Source organism: Condylura cristata, unplaced genomic scaffold, assembly GCF_000260355.1.
Source record: "Condylura cristata isolate star-nosed mole 26May11 unplaced genomic scaffold, ConCri1.0 scaffold00024, whole genome shotgun sequence".
NCBI classification, from domain to species: domain Eukaryota; kingdom Metazoa; phylum Chordata; class Mammalia; order Eulipotyphla; family Talpidae; genus Condylura; species Condylura cristata.
Window position 1 is genome coordinate 432824 of NW_004567125.1, and position 19056 is coordinate 451879.

The following is a 19056-nucleotide window of genomic DNA, read 5'->3' on the forward strand; positions in this document are numbered from 1 at the left end:
CATGATCCACCCACATTCTTATCCTCATTGCAGGATCTTCCTTCTTGAGACTATGCCGGCTCATCTTTGTGTCCTTGGGACTGGCACTGGGTCTGAAGCACACTAGGTGCTCAATAAAAATTTCCTAAATGAAGGCAGTGTCCTGTGACCCAGCTGGAGATCGTTAAAACTGTCAATTAGTTCTAAACACCAGCTCATCAGGAACATTTGAGCAAAGCCACGGACATAAAAAGTTTTGGAAAAACCAACAACATAGGAATGTTTGCTTTTCTCCCCAACCGGAGCTTTAGTCACGGAAACCCAGCAAGCCTTAGCATGATTTATTCTTGCTTTGCCCCCAGACCCATACGGTGAGAGGTGGCCCCCTCCCCACTCAGTGGCTACAGTAGCTCCTCAACTGTCTCCCCACCCCCAAGATGTGCTGTCTCTTATTTCAGGAGGAGTCAGTGGCTCTTAGTCCTTCTCTTCACCGTGCGTGATGACGTAGCACAGATTCCTGTAGTCCAAGTTGCCACACATATCTGGAGGGAAAGCTGCAAACATCTGCTTGACCTGGGGAAGGAGCAGGGAGTCAGCCTGAACCAGGGCCACAGGGCCCAGAGTGGGCTCATGGTGGGGGTGGGGAGGACAAAGCAGAACGGTTCCCCCTTTGCCAGTAGAGGCATTTGGTGGAGGGCACAGAGACCAGGGTCCCCCAACCTGCTTTCATCCAGGGGACCCAGGGGGACATCCTCTCGGCCTCTAACAGACAGTGATCGCAGGGCTGCCCCTCCCAGCGGGCACTCACCTCCTCCTCACTGAAGCGGTCTGCCTGGGTCATGAGCTTCTCCTTAATGCTGCCCAAGGGAGAGGAATGGTCAAGTTCAGGAGAAGGGCTACTCTGCCCAGCCACACAGATCCTGGGGCGATGAGGGCAGGTGCAGGGGGAAGGCATTGGCCCCAGAGAACACTGATCCAGGGGTGGCCTTACAACCCGGGACCCCCAGAGCCTCTTAGTCTTGGTTCCTGCTGCTTACCAGCTTGGGATTTTCGCTAACGCACATCTGTGTAAGAGATTTGCACTCAGCCAGCGGGTCAGGAAAACCTACCCAGGTCTGAGTCCTGCTGGTGTCACTTGCTTCTCTAGTCCTGGGAAGAAAGTCCCATCACCCCCCTTTTACAGAGAGGAAGCAGGTTGGGAGGGGTGCCGATTTGCAGTGGCAGGGTAGGGCTGGCATGAAGAGCTGCCTGGCCTGGAGGACGGAGAGAGTCGGGCACGGAAGCCACATCTGAGGTGGCGTGGGAGGGACTGATGGCCCAGGGGCTCTGAGGGACTTCAGGGGGCACCATGAGCAGGGTGACGTCAGAGCACTGAGCCGGGCCCTGAGCGCCCGGAGTGCCCAGTGGTGTCGCAGCAACAGGCCCTGCTAAGAACCGGCACATGGTTTCCATTATTTATGTCACTGCAGGACAGCCACAGTTTCCAGCTCTCCAGGCCGGGGACTTCTCACACGCTGTTTCAAGCAGAACCTCTCACGCCCCCTAGCCTGGGGGAGGCATCCTCGGTCTCCAAATTGGGTTCCTCCTGCGTTCTCCTAGTCCTGGCCTGGCACCAGTGGAAGAGAGGTGGAGGGCTACTCCCGGGGCTACCCCCCAGTGCCTCCTCTGGGTCCTAAGAAGGGGTGGGAGCCATGGACGCCAAGGGAAAGGTGAGGAAGGACTTGCCGGCAGCCTGGAGGAACCCTTGGTGCCCGTGGCCCCCCACTCCCGGAAGCGGAGTGGAGAGCTGAGACAACACAGGTCCTCCCCATGCTCTGCCCCACCCCCTCCACTGCGCGGCGGTTGTCATAGGCAGCAAAACTAGCCTCAAGGCCGAGGGGTGAAGCATCATGTCATGGATCAGAAGGCCCACGCCTGGCCCAGCGACGCCCCAGGCCCAGCCAGGGCCTGCAGGCTCTGAGCAGACGGCCTGGCCCAGCTCAGAGGTCTGCGCCCCTGCGTGCCAAGCTTGGCTCTGCCCTACGCTCTCGCTGGGCTGACGCCTGCGGCTGCTCTTCAAGGACAGCGCCATGGCCGGCCGGCGCGGGCCATCCGCACAGCCACCTCTCCCTTCGCATCCCCAGCCCAGCCGGCCCCTTCCTGCCGCCCCGCATCCACGCAGGCCCTGGCGACGCCTGACCCGCTCGTCCCAGGACCCTCATCCAGTCAGTGCAGCCCCCGGGGGCTCCCTTACTCGTCGACTCCCCTCCATTCTGGAGGCTCCGACCCTCATGGTGATTCCGGGCCTCCCTTCTCCTCCAGCCTGGCCTCCATGTTGCTCCTGCCTACCTTCTTCTCCAGGTCTCCCATGGCCCCAGGGCAGATTCGGGCTCCCAGGCCTGGTGTGTGAGCCACCCCAAGCCCACCTCTCTGTGCCGTCTCCCCCTCCTCACAGACCCTCACACACCACACCGTGGTCCCACAGGCCATGCTCCCTGCCCCAGACACCCTCACCTCCCCTCAAGGCCCACGTTTATCCCCACTGCCCTTGAACCAGAGGCCCTCTCCCGAAGCCCCCTGCTCCCTGACACTTCCACAAGACATGAGGACACAGGGCCCAGAGAGGGGGAGGGATGTCGAGCAACAGCTGTGCTGGGCTGGGCTGGCCTGAGCAGGGCAGCAGCCTTGTGGCCCAGCCTCAGCCGGCTGTGTGCCAGACAGGACAGAGACAGGCCACTCTCTCGACCCCAGCTTGTTTATGGCCTGGACCTTTGGGGAGAGAAAAGCCAAAACAGAGAGCAGAGGAGACTTACAAGTCAGCCTTGATGACACCTTTCCCTTCAGTGTCGAACACCTTGAAGGCATGCAGAATGGTCTCCTCTGGGTCCGTGCCTAGGAGCCACACGCAGGGCAGGGTGAGGCCGGAGAAGAGGACAGGCAGGGGAAGGTGGGGCGGGTGCTAGAGAGTTGCTAGGGCTCAGGGGAGCTTCCTCCCCAGCTTCCACTCCACAGCGAGGCCTGAGCCCACTCGAGGCCAGAGAAGGGGTGTTTCAGGAAAACGGGGGCTGGTGACCCCCCCAGGTGCTGCATATCACCACAGACAATCCACGCAGCTGCAATGAAAGCCCGCTCGGCCCGGCCCTTGCGGTGAGCTTAAGCCTCCTGCTGGCCTTACAGATGAAGAGCTGAGACTCAGGGGAGGGAAGTGACGCGTCCAAGGCCTCACAGTGGATGTGTCGTGAGCTCAGTGATGGGTGTGGAGGCGTTGAGGCAACTCTGGGGCCCTCTCACTACCTGCACAGAGGCTGTGGGTGGAGGATAAAGGATAAACGTGGGGTCAAAGCCTAAGGCCCCAGCAGTGGCACTGGAAGGACCTGGGAGGGGCTAGGGCAGAGACCCAGTGGGGAAAGTGAAGCCAGAGCTGCACGGGCTTCACCCTTTTGCAGCATGAGCTTGGGAAGATGTCATTAGACGTGGTTCTACTCCCACAACAGGACTGAGCTGCCAGCCGTCTGGTTGTACAGATGTGGAAACTGAGGCCTGAGCAAGGATCTCCCCTGAGATCTCAGACTGTGTGAGGGTTACCAGCAGGTGACCTAGCGTTCTGCCCCCTCTGTCACATGACCCCCTCAGGTTCACTGTGGACAGGGGGGATCCCCTTTCTTCATAAAGTCTCAGCTGTATCACCAGGGAAATGGGACAGAGCTGGTGTTTGCTGCCCAGGATGAGTTACAATGACATGTGGTTAAGAGTTCAGAACTTGGCCAGCTTCTCTCGGTCACGCCACAACATGCCTGACTGCTCTGGGCCATGCTCTACCTTTCAGCTTCACCATTTTGTCTCTGGGGTCCCTAGAACACCCCATGTGGGGACAGGAGCTAGGGCTGGGTCGGGCGGCACCTCATCCCTCTGACTTTGATGAGACTTTGTCATGGGCTCCCAGCAGTGGCGAGCACCAGTCTCTCTCTGGCTCATTTGACGAGATTTCAGGTCCACCGCGCAAAGCCCCACTCTGGGAGCAAGATGGGGAGGACCGTCTGCCCAGCCGTTCCAGCCTCCTGTGGCAGGGCCAGGCCTGGCTGCGGTGTCTGGCCACTGGCGCCAATCCAGGGCAGCTGGACCTCAGAAGGAGCCAACTACAAGCCTTCCCCATCGTCGAGGCCTCTTCAAAGACCCTGGGAGGCCTCAACCAGCCCCACCGTGACCCTGGGCCACCCTCTCTCTGCCTGAAGGCCAGGCAGCGAGGGCGTGGAGCTGTGCCCCAGCTGGCCCTGGGCTGAGCCTCTAGGCCTCGGCCCGCAGAAGCCCTTATGTCTGTCCCTGGGAGCCCCTGGCCTGGGGGCCAGCACTGTGCTGGCTTGGTCAGTCTGGGCTGGCCTCTGAGATGCCCAGTGACTCAGACTCCCTGCCCCAGGTGAGGTCTCTCTGGAGGCACACAGAGGGCCTTGGCTTGGTCTCGTGAGGGGACACAGCTGACCCAGTCCCCGGCTGGAGGCAGGTGGCTTAGTCTGACGGGCAGCAACACAGAGTGGCAGGACAAGTAGGGGTCTGGAGAGCCACAGACCTGGCTTCAGAGTCCTGTCCCCATATTAGGAGAGACCTTGAGGCTCTTTGAGTCTCACTTGGATTTTTTGCCAAATAAAATCTGTGATGTTAAGTAGGATCCCCCTTGAAGTAGGTTGAATGGTGACCCAAAACCTATGTCCACAGCCTCATCCAGAGTCTCTGTCACCTTGCTTAGAAGCAGGTGGGTGGAATGTCTACCCTTGTGCACCTAAGGATCTTGAGATGAAGTAATCCTGGCTCACCCAGGGCCCTCAACCCAAGGACAAGGCTTTATCTGAAGGGGGAAGGGGAGAGAAAGACAGACAGGAGACAAGAGGCAGCGTGGCCATGAGCAGAGGTGGGGAGATGTGGCCCCCAGAAGCTGGCAGAGGTGAAGACAGAGGCCTCCCCAGGAGGCCTCCCCAGGCGGGGGGCACCCCCTGCCCAGTCTCAGACACCAGACTCCAGAGCTATGAGAGGACAGCTCTGTGGAGTTTCTGAGCCACCAAGCCTGCGGTCATTTGTTGCGGTACCTCTGGAGAGGAGCACCCCCATTTTACAGGGCAGGCAAAGTGAGCCCTGGGCCAGGCACGTGGCCAGGAGCTCACCCTGAGGGTGGGCACAGGACTTCCCACTAGTCGTCCTGCTGGGTCCCGCACAGCCTCTGTCCTGCACTCTGCAGAGACGTAGAGCTGGGAACTGAGGCGGGAAAGGTCTCCACTAAGGGCGGGTGTCCGGGCCGCGCCACTCTCCCGCTGTGCTGTGAGTGTGAGCAGGGGTGTTTCACACAGGCCCCGCCTGCCCGCCTCTACTCACTCCCGCCTCTCCAGGGCCTCTGGGGCCCACTCACCCTTCAGCTTCTCCCCAAACATGGTCAGGAAGACTGTGAAGTTGATGGGTCCCGGAGCCTCCTTCACCATGGCCTCCAGCTCATCGTTCTTCACATTGATGCGTCCTGGGCGTGGGGAGGTGGGGACACCCGGGGCATAACGAGGACCCTGGCCCTGAAGGCCCAGGAGAGCCCAGCTGGGGGTCCAGGAGTGTCCTGCAGGCTCCCCAGTTCTCTCTGCCCTCCCTCCACCTTCCACTCAGCGCTAGCCCTGCCCACCTGCTGGAGACCCTCAGGTTGCCCAACCTCACCGCCCTGCCACCACCTCGGCCCCTGGAAAGAAGCATAGTTGTTTATCACCCCAGCTGGAGGTGAGGAAACAGCCCAGAGACGCTGAAGCTGAGGCGCAAAAGGTGGGAGGCTCAGGGCTGTCTGTTTGGGGCTCAGACTCCTCATTGTCTGGCAACAAACTCAGCAGGGGCTTGAAGATCCATGGATGTAACTGGACTCTGTCCCCTTCCCCAACCTCTGTCCCCCCTCCCTGCCTGCAGACCCTCCTGGCAGCCAAAGCCTGGCCCTGCCTCTGGGCTCTGGAACCCTCGCCCTGCAGCTTTCCCTGCTCTCTGGAACCCTCGCCCTGCCACAACCCAACACCAAGCCTTGCATGGGCCCTCCCTACACCTGAAACCTCCTCTCCTCTCTCTGGCAAGCACAGGTGCTCCCAGGTGGCAGCACCCTCGCTGTGCCTGACAGCATCCAGAGCCCTCACCCAGGCCCACCGGCCTCAGCCACCCACTCTTCCTGGATGAGTTGGGTTCTAGCCCTCCCCGAGCCTCCCAGCCACTGGTCACCCACCCAGGGCAGCAAAGGTGTCCCTGAGGTCCTCCTTGTCGATGAAGCCATCCCGGTTCTGGTCCATGATGGTGAAGGCCTGGCAGACACAGGGGCACTGAACAGACACCCACTCACCTGCCCACATCCAGACCCCTCCCCAGAAACACCCCGAGGGGACTGTCCTCCTGCAAACTGCTGCCTGGACACAGCAGACAGGTGCCTCTGGCCCGGCTCACAGGCCTCACACCTCCCTTCATTTCATACTCTCGTGACCTTGTTTTGCAGGAAGGAAAACTGAGGCTCAGGGGTGGAAGGACTTGTCAGGGGTCACAAAACAAGCAAAGGCGCAGGTGGAGAGGGGGAGGGGCCGGCATGTCACACCTGCAGGTGCTAGGGCATCATGGGGGACCAGGCCGACCTGCACCTGGCTGGCTCCCACACACACCCATGCATACCCCTCCTGAAGGCCCCAGGGATCTGACCCACCTCTTTAAATTCCTGGATCTGAGACTGATCGAACATGGAGAAGACGTTGGAGCTGGCTCCGCCTTCTGCTCTTTTCCGAGCTCTTCTCGGTGCCTGTCCGTATGGGGTGAGGCCTTGCAGAAGCCACTTACCTACCCGCCCCCCATCCCTCATGCCCACCTGTCGGCCGCCACAGACAGACTCCTAGAGAAGAGTAGTGAATAAAGAGCTTCCCCCACACGCGCCCCCCCAACCCCTGCCAGAGAGAAAGCTGGGGCGCCCACTCCTGGGGCCAGACAGCTGCCTCCGGCCCCGGCCCCTGGGGTTCTGGAAGTTTGGTGGTTGGGACCCAGCGGCAGCCAGAGGCTGCTATCCTAGCACCAGCTCCCAGATGGGGGGCCCTCCTCTCCTGCCACCTCACTGTCCTCAGGAGAGTGCCTGGGGCCCTGCAGGCCTTTCCTTTGTTCCACCCCCTGAGCTTCCTCTGCCCCCCAACTGCTTGAGCTTCCTTCTCTCCCAACATTTGTTCCCGCCATCCCGGCACCCCGATGTCTTCCTGCCTGTCTTCTGGAGGTCCTCCTCCGCCAGGCTCAGCCCCTCTGCTACTTCATCTGAGAAGCCTTCCCTGGCCCCAGCCTCCAGCCTCCCCTCCCCACTAGTTTCGGGCAAGCCCCCACACCCCGGCATCTCTATATGTCTTCCCACCTTTGGGCTCCCCACACCCCACCCAGTGCCTGGTTCAGAGCAGGGACTGATTTGGAAAGAACTATCCAGAGCTCAGGCAGCTCCCAGCAGGTGGAGTGGGCGGCCACCCACACAGGGCTTCTCTTGCCACTTGTTTCCAGAGGATGCCTTAGTGCCTGAGAATCCATAATGGGGCATTTGCTGGAAGCTCTTGGCCCAACCCCCCCCATCCCCCAGGGCACTTTCCCTCAGTGAACATCACTAAGGCATCCTTGTTCCAGGAGCCCAAAAACTGGATCAGAGAGGTACAAAGAATGGCATGGTCATGAATTCCCACACCCGTACCCCGCTTCCCAGCACCTGCCTCTGTCTTGGCCTGCACCCAGTCCTTTGCCAAGCCCCTGCTTATCCCACCTCCAGAGTGTGAGCTCGCCCTGCCCCCAGTGCTTGTGTGGTCCCCCTCCCCCGTCCTGTCCCCCCAACTTCCCCCACCCCCGCACTCACCCCACTTCCCTCCAGGCTCCTGGGCTCACTTCAGGAGCAGCAGTGCCCGGCTGACTTATAATTAGCTTTTACTGGGTGCTTTGTCTCCACTAATCCTTTGAAAGGGGCTGGCAGGGCGGCCAGGACGTTATGGTGCTGTAAAACCTCTGTAATATTTATAAATCCCTTCAGACATCATAAAGAAAAGAACCTCCCTGCCGAGTTCATCTACATAATTACATATACATTTCCCTCTGATTAATAAAAAACCCTCACTTCCGTCTGTGGGGGATTCTGCCCTTCTCCCCTCAACCTGCCCTCAGCCCTGGGTCTGCACCCCTGCCTCTCCCCAGGTTTCATGTCCAGTTCACGAAGCATGGCCCTCCTGGCCACCAGCCCTGTTCTAGGCCCCTGGGCGAGGCACGGAGTGCTTTCTCCGGCTGCTGCGCCCAGGGCTGGGGCCAGGCTTCTCTCCCAGCCAGGATCCTTCCAGCCCAGCTCTCTTGGAAATTACCTTTTTCAATGGGCCCCTACAAAGTGAAAGGCCCCACAGGTATATTCAGAACAGAAGAGGTTCACAGCCTCTGTGATACAAGAAAACCAGCTGTCTGCTCTGCGCTCCACTGCCCATTTGTGAAGCCAAGGTCATGCCCACCTCAAAGCTTTGGGACACTCATTAGCTATCTGCTGACCTCCAGTCAGGTCCTCTGCCCAGTCCCAGGGACCCTGAACTTTATCAGACCCTGCCCATGTCCCGGTAAACAGACAACTGCTAGAAGGTGTGGAGGGGGGCTCAGGACTCCTCTGTCCCCCCAGGGACTCAGCAGACTGCCTGGAGGAGTGCTTTCTGAACTGAGGCTTGACCCTGAGTCAAAGCTGTCAGCTCAAAGGGACTGGCAGGGCATGTGAGGCAGAGCAGAGGGCGCCATTAAGAGCCTAGAGGGCTCCACAGGCTGGAGCTCCGAGGTAAGCTGGGTGCAGAGGGTCAGCCGGGAGTGCCTCATGTAGCCAAAAGCCCCTGTATCAAGGTAAGCAGCCCAGCAAGCTCCAGAGGGACCAAGGTGTCCGCAAATATTGATGCTGGCCCCCAGGGGAGCCACAGGAGTCACATCCTCTCAACAGGAGCACAGCCCCTCTTCCACCAGGAAGCCGCCAGCCCTGGCCATCCTGGCTCCCCCACCCTCTTCACCCGCTGAGCTTCACCTGGCAAGCCCCGCAGAATCCAGGCAAGCAGGGACCCAAGTTAGGGCCACACAGATGGGCTAGCTCCTCTAAAGGGCCGCCCAGGTGGACCAGAGACAGGGATGACATCAAAGGAGAAAAAAAGACAGGGTCAGGGATATCAGGTCAAGGTCGAGGATGCCAGGAAACAAGGTCAAGGTCAGGGTGAGTTCAGGCAACAAGGTGAAGGTCAGAATCACAAATGAAGTCAAGCTCATGGGATAAGGTCAGAGCTGAGGAATGAGGTGAGGGTGAGGAGGCAGGGCCGCCCCAGCCTACCATGGTCTGGAGTGCTCCCTCTCGCTGCTGCAGGGCTGGGCCGGCTCAGGGCCGGCTCTTTAAATAGCGCTCCAGGTCCCAAGAGTTTGGAGGGTGACAAAGAACAGGATGGCGGCCCCCTGCCAGGCACCTGTTTGGGTCAACCAGAGTGGCCAAAAGCTGTGGACACAGAGGCGGTGTAAGCCAGCAGGACCTGCTACCAGGTCAGCCAGATCTCTATAGCTGAGGGGCCACAGTCCGGGAAGGAGCACCTGGCTGAAGACTCAGGGAGAGGAGACCTGGAGCCAGCTGGGACGACTCAGTCTTGGGCCTGGAAAGGTCAGCTCTGCTCCCAGCCAGCTGCCACGCCCCCCCAACCTGGGGAAATTCAGGGCTGCCACTTGGCCCAGTACCTTGACATAAGTCCCCTGGGCCGCTAACCTGTAGAAGCCTCAGTCTTTTCCTGTATAAAATGCAGCGCACAGGAAGCCCCACCCCAGGCCCCCTCAGGGCACTGAAAATGCTCAGTGTTGAAAAGGCAACATGACAAACAGGAGAAAATGGAGGTGAGCCTGGCAGGGAAGAACTGAAAATTCTGATCCACACTTTACTCTGGCCACACACATGCCCAGACATGGCCATCTCCACCACGCCTGGCCCAGTCTGCGAGTTCTCTGGTAGCTATGCCAAGCCGCTCCCGCCCTGTCCCCCTGCACGCGAGCGGCCAGCAGCCCCCGACTGCCCAGCCAAGTCATCTCCCCGGTGGGATCCGCCACATCTGATCAGCTGCCAGGACCGGCAGAGCTGGGCTCAGGCAGGGAGCCCACCCAGCCCCCGGCTCTGGGCAGCTTAACTGTCCCTGGAGCTGGCCTCAGGCCTCCCGGCCCTGGGACAGCTGATCCTCTGCCTTGGGGGAGGGAATGTGAGGAAGGTGATAATGAGAAGAGCAGCTTTTATCAAACCAGGACAGGCTATGCTCAAAACACACATGCTCACTGCCAGGCCTTCCTCCGTATTCAGGGGAAGAAGCTGAGGCTCACGCAGGTTGAGCCACACCCTGCTGATACTAGTGCTGCCATGAGAACTTTTTAGCAGTTGTAGAAGGGAGCTTCTAGAAGTTTCTGCCCATCCACCTGCTTCCCTCGTGTGCCCCTTCCCAAGTCATCCCTGATACGGTCAGCTTTGCTGACCTCCCGAAACCCATCCTGCCCTGGACTCTCTGCCCAAGCTGTGGCCAGGCCCTGCCCTTCTGGGGGAGAGTGGCTTGGGGGGCAGGGCCTGAACGCCTGCAGGAGTTCAGCAGACCGGCTGGGGTAGGCACCTGTGTGGTGCAGCGGGCAGCCGCAGCCACGCAGCCAGGTGAGGCCAGCCAGCTGCTTCCCACTGGCCGGGGCTCCTGGGCCCAGCACTGGATGTCCCTGAGCTCCCGCTTCTGAGGTCATGCCCAGGACCCTGGAGAGGCTCCTGGGGGCTCAGGACAGTCCTCAGCGGGCAGTCATCCGACCTGCCGAAGGGGAGAAAGGCAAGAGAAAGCGCTGGTGGGTTGCAGGGCAGGCCGCCACTGGACACATCCATCCGACAGCCTCTGTCCCTGGCCTCCATCTCCTTCACATCACAAAGGCAGAGTGAGCCAGGCAGAAGCCATCAGATATCTGGTGGGGATCATGGACACTTCCCAGGCAAGATGGTTGGGAAACATTTGATTCCTTGTGGGGGTGGGGGGGAGGTCAGGGAGCAGGGGTGGAGAGGATGCAGGTCAATATGGGGAGTCACCAGTGCCCCCCCAGTACTGCTCAGGTGTGAGGGCAAAGTCAGAGTGACTGGCGGGAGAAGGGGAGGGAGCAGGAGGGACAAGGTTGCTCAGAGGTGGCCTTAGGCCTGAGCAGCACCCAGGCCGGGAAGGGGTCCCTCTTCTTCTGGTGTAGAGAGACGCTTGGCCCACTGGGTGGACACATCCCACCCCTCGCTCCTCCTTCAGCCATGGAACCCTCAGCTATTTTTACAGCAGGATGCTGTGGCCACAGGCCCCTTGAACGGACATCTCCCAGGCTGCAGAGTGAGCGCATTCACCAGCCTCTGGCCACAGCTGTAAAGCAGGCAGGGGGCATTCCTGGAGACATTCCTCTCTGCTTTAAAGGTTTCCTTGTCTTTTCTAAGTGGTTCCAAATTAAAGGAAGGCTCCAGACAGGGGCGGAGGCTGGGAGGAGGGGACACCAGGGAGTTTGGGAAAAGACAGACCTCCTCCTAATTGTCCTCAAAATCTCAGTCATCCCATCTGGTAATTAGAGAGTTGACGGATGTGAAAGGCAATTTCCTTTAGGGTAAGAGGGAGAAAAAGGCTAATTGGCTCTAAGTCCAGGTTCTTTCTGAAATTTTAAGAGTAGTTAGTAGGCTGCTCCGGCTGACCCCGATATCCCCCACCCCAGTCATGTGGGAGAGGGGGTTGGGGAGGCCACTCCCATGCCAGGCTGGACACGCCAGAAAGGGCATATAGGAGACCCCAGAAGTGGGCCTGCCGGTAGCCTCAGCCGTGAGCACAGGGCCCTCTGAGCCAGCCTTGGCGGGCAACCCTGGCTCAGTGCCAGATGTACAGTCCAGCGTCAGAGTGGGGAAGCTTAGGGAGCAGACAGCTCCAGGCCATTAGGGCCTGCCTCCCAGGATTTACTTGGGGCGTCTCCTGGGAGGGGGCAATCTGCCCTCAGCCCAGTTCTGATCTCGTTACTGGAGAAGCCATGGGAAGGTCGGGGGTGGTGACAAGCAGGAGTGGGAACATAGACCTCCAGATTCCTGTGTACGCACATCACCTGTGCCTGAGCTGTGGCTGCTAAGGGTTCAGGTGACAGCACAAAGCGTCTAGGAGTGGAAGCAGGGACCTCTGGGGCGGCAGCACCCCCAGGTGGAGGTGGTGTCGTGTCTTCCTAGCCACAGTAGCTGTGGGTCCGCCCTGCCCCTGGGAGCTAGAGGAGCCAGAGTTCAGACACAGGCCCAGGGACTCTGCCTCGCTGTCAAGTCTGTGCACCAAGGAAGGTCACCTGGACAGACGGTAGAGCAGGCGACCCTCTTCCTGGGCAGGACAGCCTGAGGTTGCAAAGGGCCAGCTCGGGAATGAGGGGTCAGGACCCTTTCTGGACTGAAAACAGCCTTAAGGGTAGACCCGGCCCGGCGGGTGCCAGCCCCTCCCTCTCATCCTGGACCCAAACCTCCCCCGCTGCATCTCAGGTTCCCCAGGCCTCAAAGGCGTCTCCTCTCATCTCACTCCCTCATCCTCCCAGAGAGCTTTGGAAAGTGGAGCTCAGAGAGGTTAAACTTAGTTATGTCTAAAGCCAAGGTTAAGGCTAAGGTTAAGGTTAAGGGTTAAGCATAAGGTCAAGGGTTAAGGTAATATTAAAGTTATAGTTCAGGTTCAGAGTTAAGGTGAAGGGCTGATGTTAAGGATAAGGTGAAGCGTTAAGGAAAAGTTGCCCTAAACGTTATGGCGTGCCCAGTTTCCCAGCGGGCAAAGGTTTTGCCCCCACAGTCACACCAAACTTGCAGCTGGCTCCAGCACCTGCCCTCTCTCAGGTCCCTGGCCCTCCTCTGGGTGGCAGGGGGGGGCATGTGGAGCCCTAACAGGCATTTGCAAGCCTAACAGGCCAGGAGAGAACTCTGGGGTGAGGAGTCCGAGCAGCCAAGGTGGACCGTGGGGACCGGCCCCCAACTCCCAAAGCCTGTTCCTTCCTCTCCCTCGAGAGGCCTGCGGGCCTCGTCCCATTGTCCAGCTCAGGACACATAAGGCTGGAGTGGGGCAAGCCCGTCCAGGCGCCACCAGAGGCCTACACGCCAGCCGGAAGGGACGCCAGGGAGCGGCCCCAGGAGGCGGGGTGGGCAGGCCCCGGGAGGCAGGCATCCTGCAGCAGACGCTGTCTCAGGCAGTGCTGGGACTTGGGACCCTCCCCGGGGCCTGGAGGCTGCCAAACAAGCCCAATTTGCTGTGCTAATGTGTGCTTTCTGCTGCTTGGAGCCTCCTCGCACCCCTCTGCTGAGCCGGCCAGCGGCAACAGAACAAGCTATGATTACGTTAAGCCACTCCCTGCTGCCCTGGCTTAGCAATTAGCCAGGTTGCTTAGCACCCACAGCTCACACCCCATCCTGGCTCCCGTGGGCCATCAGAAGCTGCGGTGGGGTGGACCCCTTTGCCCCACCCCACCCCTAGCAATGAGCCTGCAGACGGGGCTTCCTTCCCCAGCTAACTATCATCATGTCACCAGACGCCACCACACTCCCAGGGAGGTCGCTGAGCCAGGAGCCCTCCCCAGCCCCACAGGCTGGCGCCCACATGGAAGGGACCAGCCAGACCAGAGCCTCCTTGGCAGGCTCCCTCCCCAGTGCCAGGTGTGGGCAGGCGGGTGGCGGGCGGTGGGGGTGCAGTAGGGCTTTGCCCCTCACTCCAGAGCCCTGGAACTGTGGGAAGACTGGGGGTTTGGAGTCAGGCAGGTCTGGCTGAGGGCCCTGCCAGGCTGGCTGCTCTGTGATGGCACACCTCACTTCCCCCAGTCTTGGTTTCTGCACCTATCATGCAGGGTGGGGTGTGACATCGATCTCGCAAGTCCGGGATGAGGACTAACATGGCACCGGGCCCTCATGGCCGTCCGTCCCTTGTGGCTACGTGCCCATCTGGTCACTGGCAGGATGCGGCTGCTGATGACAAGTTCCCTGATTTCAAGCCTAATGACGCAACCCTCCCTGGGCCCAGCACGTAGGTGGGCTCTATGCCACTGCCCTTCCAGAGGGTGATTTCCTGGGGATCACTAGCTGTGAATGTTTCACCCCAGATGGGCTGACACCCAGCCCCAAGCACCGCACCCAGAACACAGCAGGCATGTGGTGTCAGTGTTTGTGGGTCTGTCTCGAGTTGATTCCTTCCACCCACACTGGCCCACCGCTCAGCCGGGTCAGGCACACTCTTCTGCTTCAGAGTCAGGTTAGCTCTGACGCAGCTCAGTTGTGTGAAAAGTGCTCACTGATACCTCTGGCAAGAGCAGGGAGGGCTGGCATCAGGAGCGAATGCCCCGTGGGCATATGGGGAAATGGGGACTGGGGAGGTGGATGGTAGATGTTGGGGGGTGTGTGTGTGTGGGGTGAAGCACTGTGCTCACCGCCCATAGTGGGGAATGCACAGGTAATGTTCATGCTGTGAAGCCAACGAGAAGCTGAGTAAACATGTTATTTAGGCTCTGGAGGGAACAGCTGAAAGAATCAGCTAAAATTGGGAGCAGTAGCATCCGAGGCAGGTGAGAAACAGGCAGGAAGGACAAGCCTATGGCCCGGCAGGCCCCAGAGCCCCCGACCTTGGGGGATGGGTCTAGCCCACCTGTCCCACCTCACCAACTCCCTGCGGGGACTGTGATGGTTCATTTTATGTGTCAACTTGGCAGGTCCCAGGTCTCTGGTGTACCAGGATTTGGTTATTCTGGATGTTTCCGTGAATGTGTTTTGGGTGAGCTTAACATTTAGATCAGTGGTGTCTGAGGGAAGCAGGGGAGGCTATTCCCGCCTCAGTCCCTAGCCTCTACAGCCCCCACCTGCGGTCTGCGTGAGGCGCTCGGGAGTGTGGGTGCAGGCACACCTGTGATCACGGGCACCTGGGCCTCAAAGCCAGGATAAAAGCAGCAGCTGCAGGGGGAAGAGGAGGGTTGCAGCCTGACTGCAGAGCCGGGAGGCTAAGAGGGAGCACGCCAGAGAGAAGCCCAGGGAGGAGAGGGGTCCAGAGGAAAAAGAGCGAAGAGAGAGCTCAGAGCTTGGGGGTCCCGGGGGCTGGGAGCTCCCCGGCCCCCCACCAGGCCTGCTGCTCGCCATCCAAGCAGCTCTCTCCTGGCATGGGGGGGCCTCACCGGCGGGGAAGGCCTTCACTGCACAGACTGGCCTTCCCGAGGGGGGTGTCTCCCAGCAGACGCCCTTGGGAGTCAGACAGCAGCGCTCCTGCTGGCTCACCCTGCAGATTTTGGACTTACAGCCCCAGAAGCCCTGCACCAACTCTGAAAACCTTGCCTTCTCCCTTCTCTCCTCTCTCCCCGCTGACTGTCTCCCTTCCTGACCAGAGATTGAAGTGGGTGCTGCCCATGCTGGGGGGCGGAGACAGCCACAGGAGTCACAGAGCCTGAGTTGGTTGGTTTTTCCTTCCCCTGGGGAAGAATACAAGGAGGTGGGCCCGCAGCCCCAGCCCAGGCCACACAGGAATGCTGAGCCGGACCCAGTGTGTGCCCAGTCGCTGAGGCCTAGATGAGTGGGACTGAGAGAGGGTTGTGGAGGTCCCCACCCTGGCTGGGGGAGAAGGGCCAGATTCTCGGAAGACCAGGAAAAGGGCCTCCTGCCTCTCCCGCCCAGCCTCAGAGCCCTGTGCAGGGCTGGGCACTTTGGGGTTCTCGGTGAGCTCCCTCCCATCCTCGGGGCACTGAAGTACAGCAGACGCTTGCACTGACCTCGGGGTGCTAGCGCTGTGGGGAGCCGGTGAGGCGCCCCAATGAACCGAGGCCACTGTTTGAAGTCCCAGCACCTTCTAAGGATGCAGTTTAACAAGCTGGGTGCTGCAGGCACCTGGATGAAAGACGCTATATAAAGGCATGAGATAATTACCATTGAAAGCCATTTTCTTAGAAACAGGAAGGTCCCATTCGCCAAGAGTAAACAGGGTGCAGGACCTGACAGTTGGGAAAGTCATTCTGGGTGGGCTCAGAAGCCATGGTGAGTCAGAACACAGGGTCAAGTGGGGTCAGCCCTCCCACCACCTGAACCCCGAGAGTGAGGAGTTGGCAAAGAAGCAGTAGCGGGGCCCCTGCTCTCCGCCTTGCCTGGCGAGAGGGAAGCCTTTGCTGGACATGCCCAGCTGGTGGGGCCTACTCTAGCTAACTCAGGGGCACCCCAACATCTTCTGCAGGATGTAACACTGAAGAGAAAAACAAGGGGAAGCTGGCCTACGCTGCCTTTCCACAACGTCACGAGCCCCTATGGTGCCCAACGTTGCGGCTTGGCCGCTGTGGTGCAGAGACTGGGCTTCCTCCCGCCGCGGAGCTGCACTGGCGCTGACGGGGGGCAGACGCTGTGTCAAGTGATCTCTCTGGGGGGCTCATTTCACCTGCGCCCCAGCACTAGCATGTGAGCTGCCAGGGTCCCCTTTGCAGCAGAGGCGAGGTGACGTCCAGGGTCACCCAGCTAGTGAAGAAGCAGCTCCATTCTGAGCTAGGGACTCTGCGCTGCCCCGCCGGACCCCAGTGTCTGCCCCAGAGGCTGATAAACAAGGCCCTCAGAGGCCCTCCCCAGAATGTGCATCGCACCCTGGACCTGATAGCCTCAGCCGCCACAGCCCAGCCCACACCTTTCTCCTGCAAGCCCCTCAAAGCCAGGTCGCGAGTCTGTCTCCCCCACATACTTGCACCTGGCCTGACCTCCCCTCCCTCCATGTTCCATCAGCACAAGGAGCAGAGGCTCCCTGTGTTAGGTGGCCCCTGGTTTCTGGAGTTAGGACCCTGCAGCCAGGAGCAGAACCAGAGAGACCTGGCTCCATTTGCCACCTGCCCAGGTGCTCTGTGTACCTGGTTACCAGGAGCCACTGGATAGCTCCTGCTCACCCGCCCAGTAGGAAGCTTCTTTGAAAACTCTAAGTCCTATTAACAGAAGCAAGTGCTAACACTCAAGTGTAACAGCACGGCCCAGTTTCCCCAAACCACATAGCGCTTGGGGGAGCAACCTACTCTATTCTAGTCCCTACTACGTGCCAGCTGCCGTGCCAAAGAGACCTCAGATCTCAACCACCAGAGAGTTCCAGTAATCCCCTTACACAGGGGGATTCCGCCCTCAAGGAGTTTAAGTACGGACAGGTGCAGGACAGCTGCCCAGAGGGCAGTTCTCTCCCTGCTGCCTCCTGAACTGGTTTCCTATGGCTGTGTGAGACTAGTGAAGTGGCTTAAGACAACACACACACATTTATTACCTCACTTTCCTGCTCACTGCTGGCTGAGTCACTGCTCAGCCTCACAGTCAAGCTGTTGACAGGTTACATTCTCATCCGGAGACTTGACTGGGGAAGAATCCACTCCCAGGCTCATTAATGTGGCCGCCACTGTGTGTCTGTCACTATGACCAGCGCTTTTTACTGGCTCTCTGGGGGGCTGCCCAGATGGCAGAGGGTCCCACAGTTCCTTGCCCACGGCCGTCTCCAGTGTCATTCCCTTGCCAACGATGAGGGTCTCTCTGGTCTGCTAAGACAAACTCTTCTAGACAGCAGGTAATCAGGGGCATGTTTTCCCATCACTTGTGCCATATTGAGTTAAAAGAAAGCCACAGGGCCCTCCCTGGTGGCGCAGCGGGTTAAAGCACAGCACTGAGAAGCTAAAGCCACTTCTGCATGAGTTCGATCCCCACCTGTCCCAGAGGTGACCCACATGGCGTGGCAGACCTCTCCTGACCCACCCGCTGCTCCCCTCAGCAGTGTACTTCATCAGTCGTCCTGTCCTGCTCCCCACTCTGTCTCGGGTGAATCCTCTCACTGCCCCTGCACCTCTGGCCTGTACCCCAGTTCTGTAAGCATAAGTAAATCTTAAAAAAAAAAGCCACAGGTCCCACCCACCCCAAAGGATGACCCAGAGAAGGCGACATCATCAGGCATCACCTCAGGGTTTCTGTCCAGTGTGCCCCAGGCAGTGGCGGGCAGAGGGGTTCTGAGCCCAGAGAAGTTGTCACAGATCAAGCGGAGCTGGGAACTCCATGGGCATGACACACAGCTCTTATCCAGGGACCCCCACTGCAAAGGGCAAGACCCCAGTTCTCCCTGCTGCTGGGCAGGGGGTAGGTCCTGCCTCAACCTAGACTTCGGGGGGCAGGCTGGGCTCTGCGGCCCCACCCGGAACCCGCCACCTCTCAGTCCTTCCTAACCCTGACCCTGAACGCCCCTCCGCAGTCTCCTTTCTCCACATGGGGTAGAATCTCACCCCTGCCTGTGGGAGGCGCAGATGCTGGTCTGGTCCAGGAAGCAGCTTCAGAGGGAGACTCAGCAGCAGGGGCCATTTTGCATTTCCCCTTTTCCTTTGTGTCCCATGGCTGTGGCGCCTGGAGCTATAGCATCTCCCTCAAGGCCAGCGGGGCTCCAGAGGTGGAGCTGAGGATGAGGCTGAGCAGAGAGACACCGTGCTGTGGAGAGCATCATGGAGCTCTGGTCTCAGACACGAGCTTCCTCATGTTACACGCAACCCCCTCGCTTGTTTGTGCCACGGCTGGAGGCCGGGGTCAGTCGCTCCAACTGGAATCAGGCCCTGGCGGATACTCAATACTCCTTGGGAGAGAGGGTGCCTGAGTGCCGCCTCCAAGAACCAGAACTTCAGGGGCCGCCTGGCAGCAGATAACATCAGCACCCTCCCAGCTGCAAAGTAGCTCCCCCTTGCTGTTTCTGGAGCCCCCAGGGGTGGGAGAGGGGGTTGCTGCACCCCTGCAGCAGGAGGAAGCAGGCGCCAGGGCCTGCCTGCACCGTCCCCAGACCCCTTGCCAACCCCTGCTCCAGGTGGGCACCGTGGCCCTTCGTCCTGGCACCGAGCCTGTGCCACCTCTTCTGTCTTGCAGAGACAGAAGTGCCAGCACAGCCTCCAGCCTTCACCTCCCTAGGCCCTGGAGGAGTCCGGGTGCCGCTTCCCAGGAAGCGTGTTTCCGCAGCCTTGTTTACAGTTGTTGAACTATTTTCGTCAAATTAATTAAATACATGCTAAATCCTCTCCAATTTGTTGTGCGATAAATTAAAGATGCTAAGATTGTGA

The 19056-nt window shown here is 59.6% G+C and overlaps 1 protein-coding gene across 1 annotated transcript; it reads right to left on the reverse strand.

The window, feature by feature from the left end:
• Positions 1 to 453: 453 nt before the first annotated feature.
• Positions 454 to 6805, reverse strand: MYL10 (myosin, light chain 10, regulatory). The gene is made up of 6 exons (XM_004688013.1): positions 6653 to 6805; positions 6188 to 6263; positions 5354 to 5458; positions 2772 to 2850; positions 788 to 836; positions 454 to 552 (listed from the first exon to the last, which is right to left on the reverse strand). Exons 1-6 carry the CDS (start codon positions 6803 to 6805, stop codon positions 454 to 456), a joined length of 561 nt encoding a protein of 186 aa, XP_004688070.1.
• Positions 6806 to 19056: the final 12251 nt, after the last annotated feature.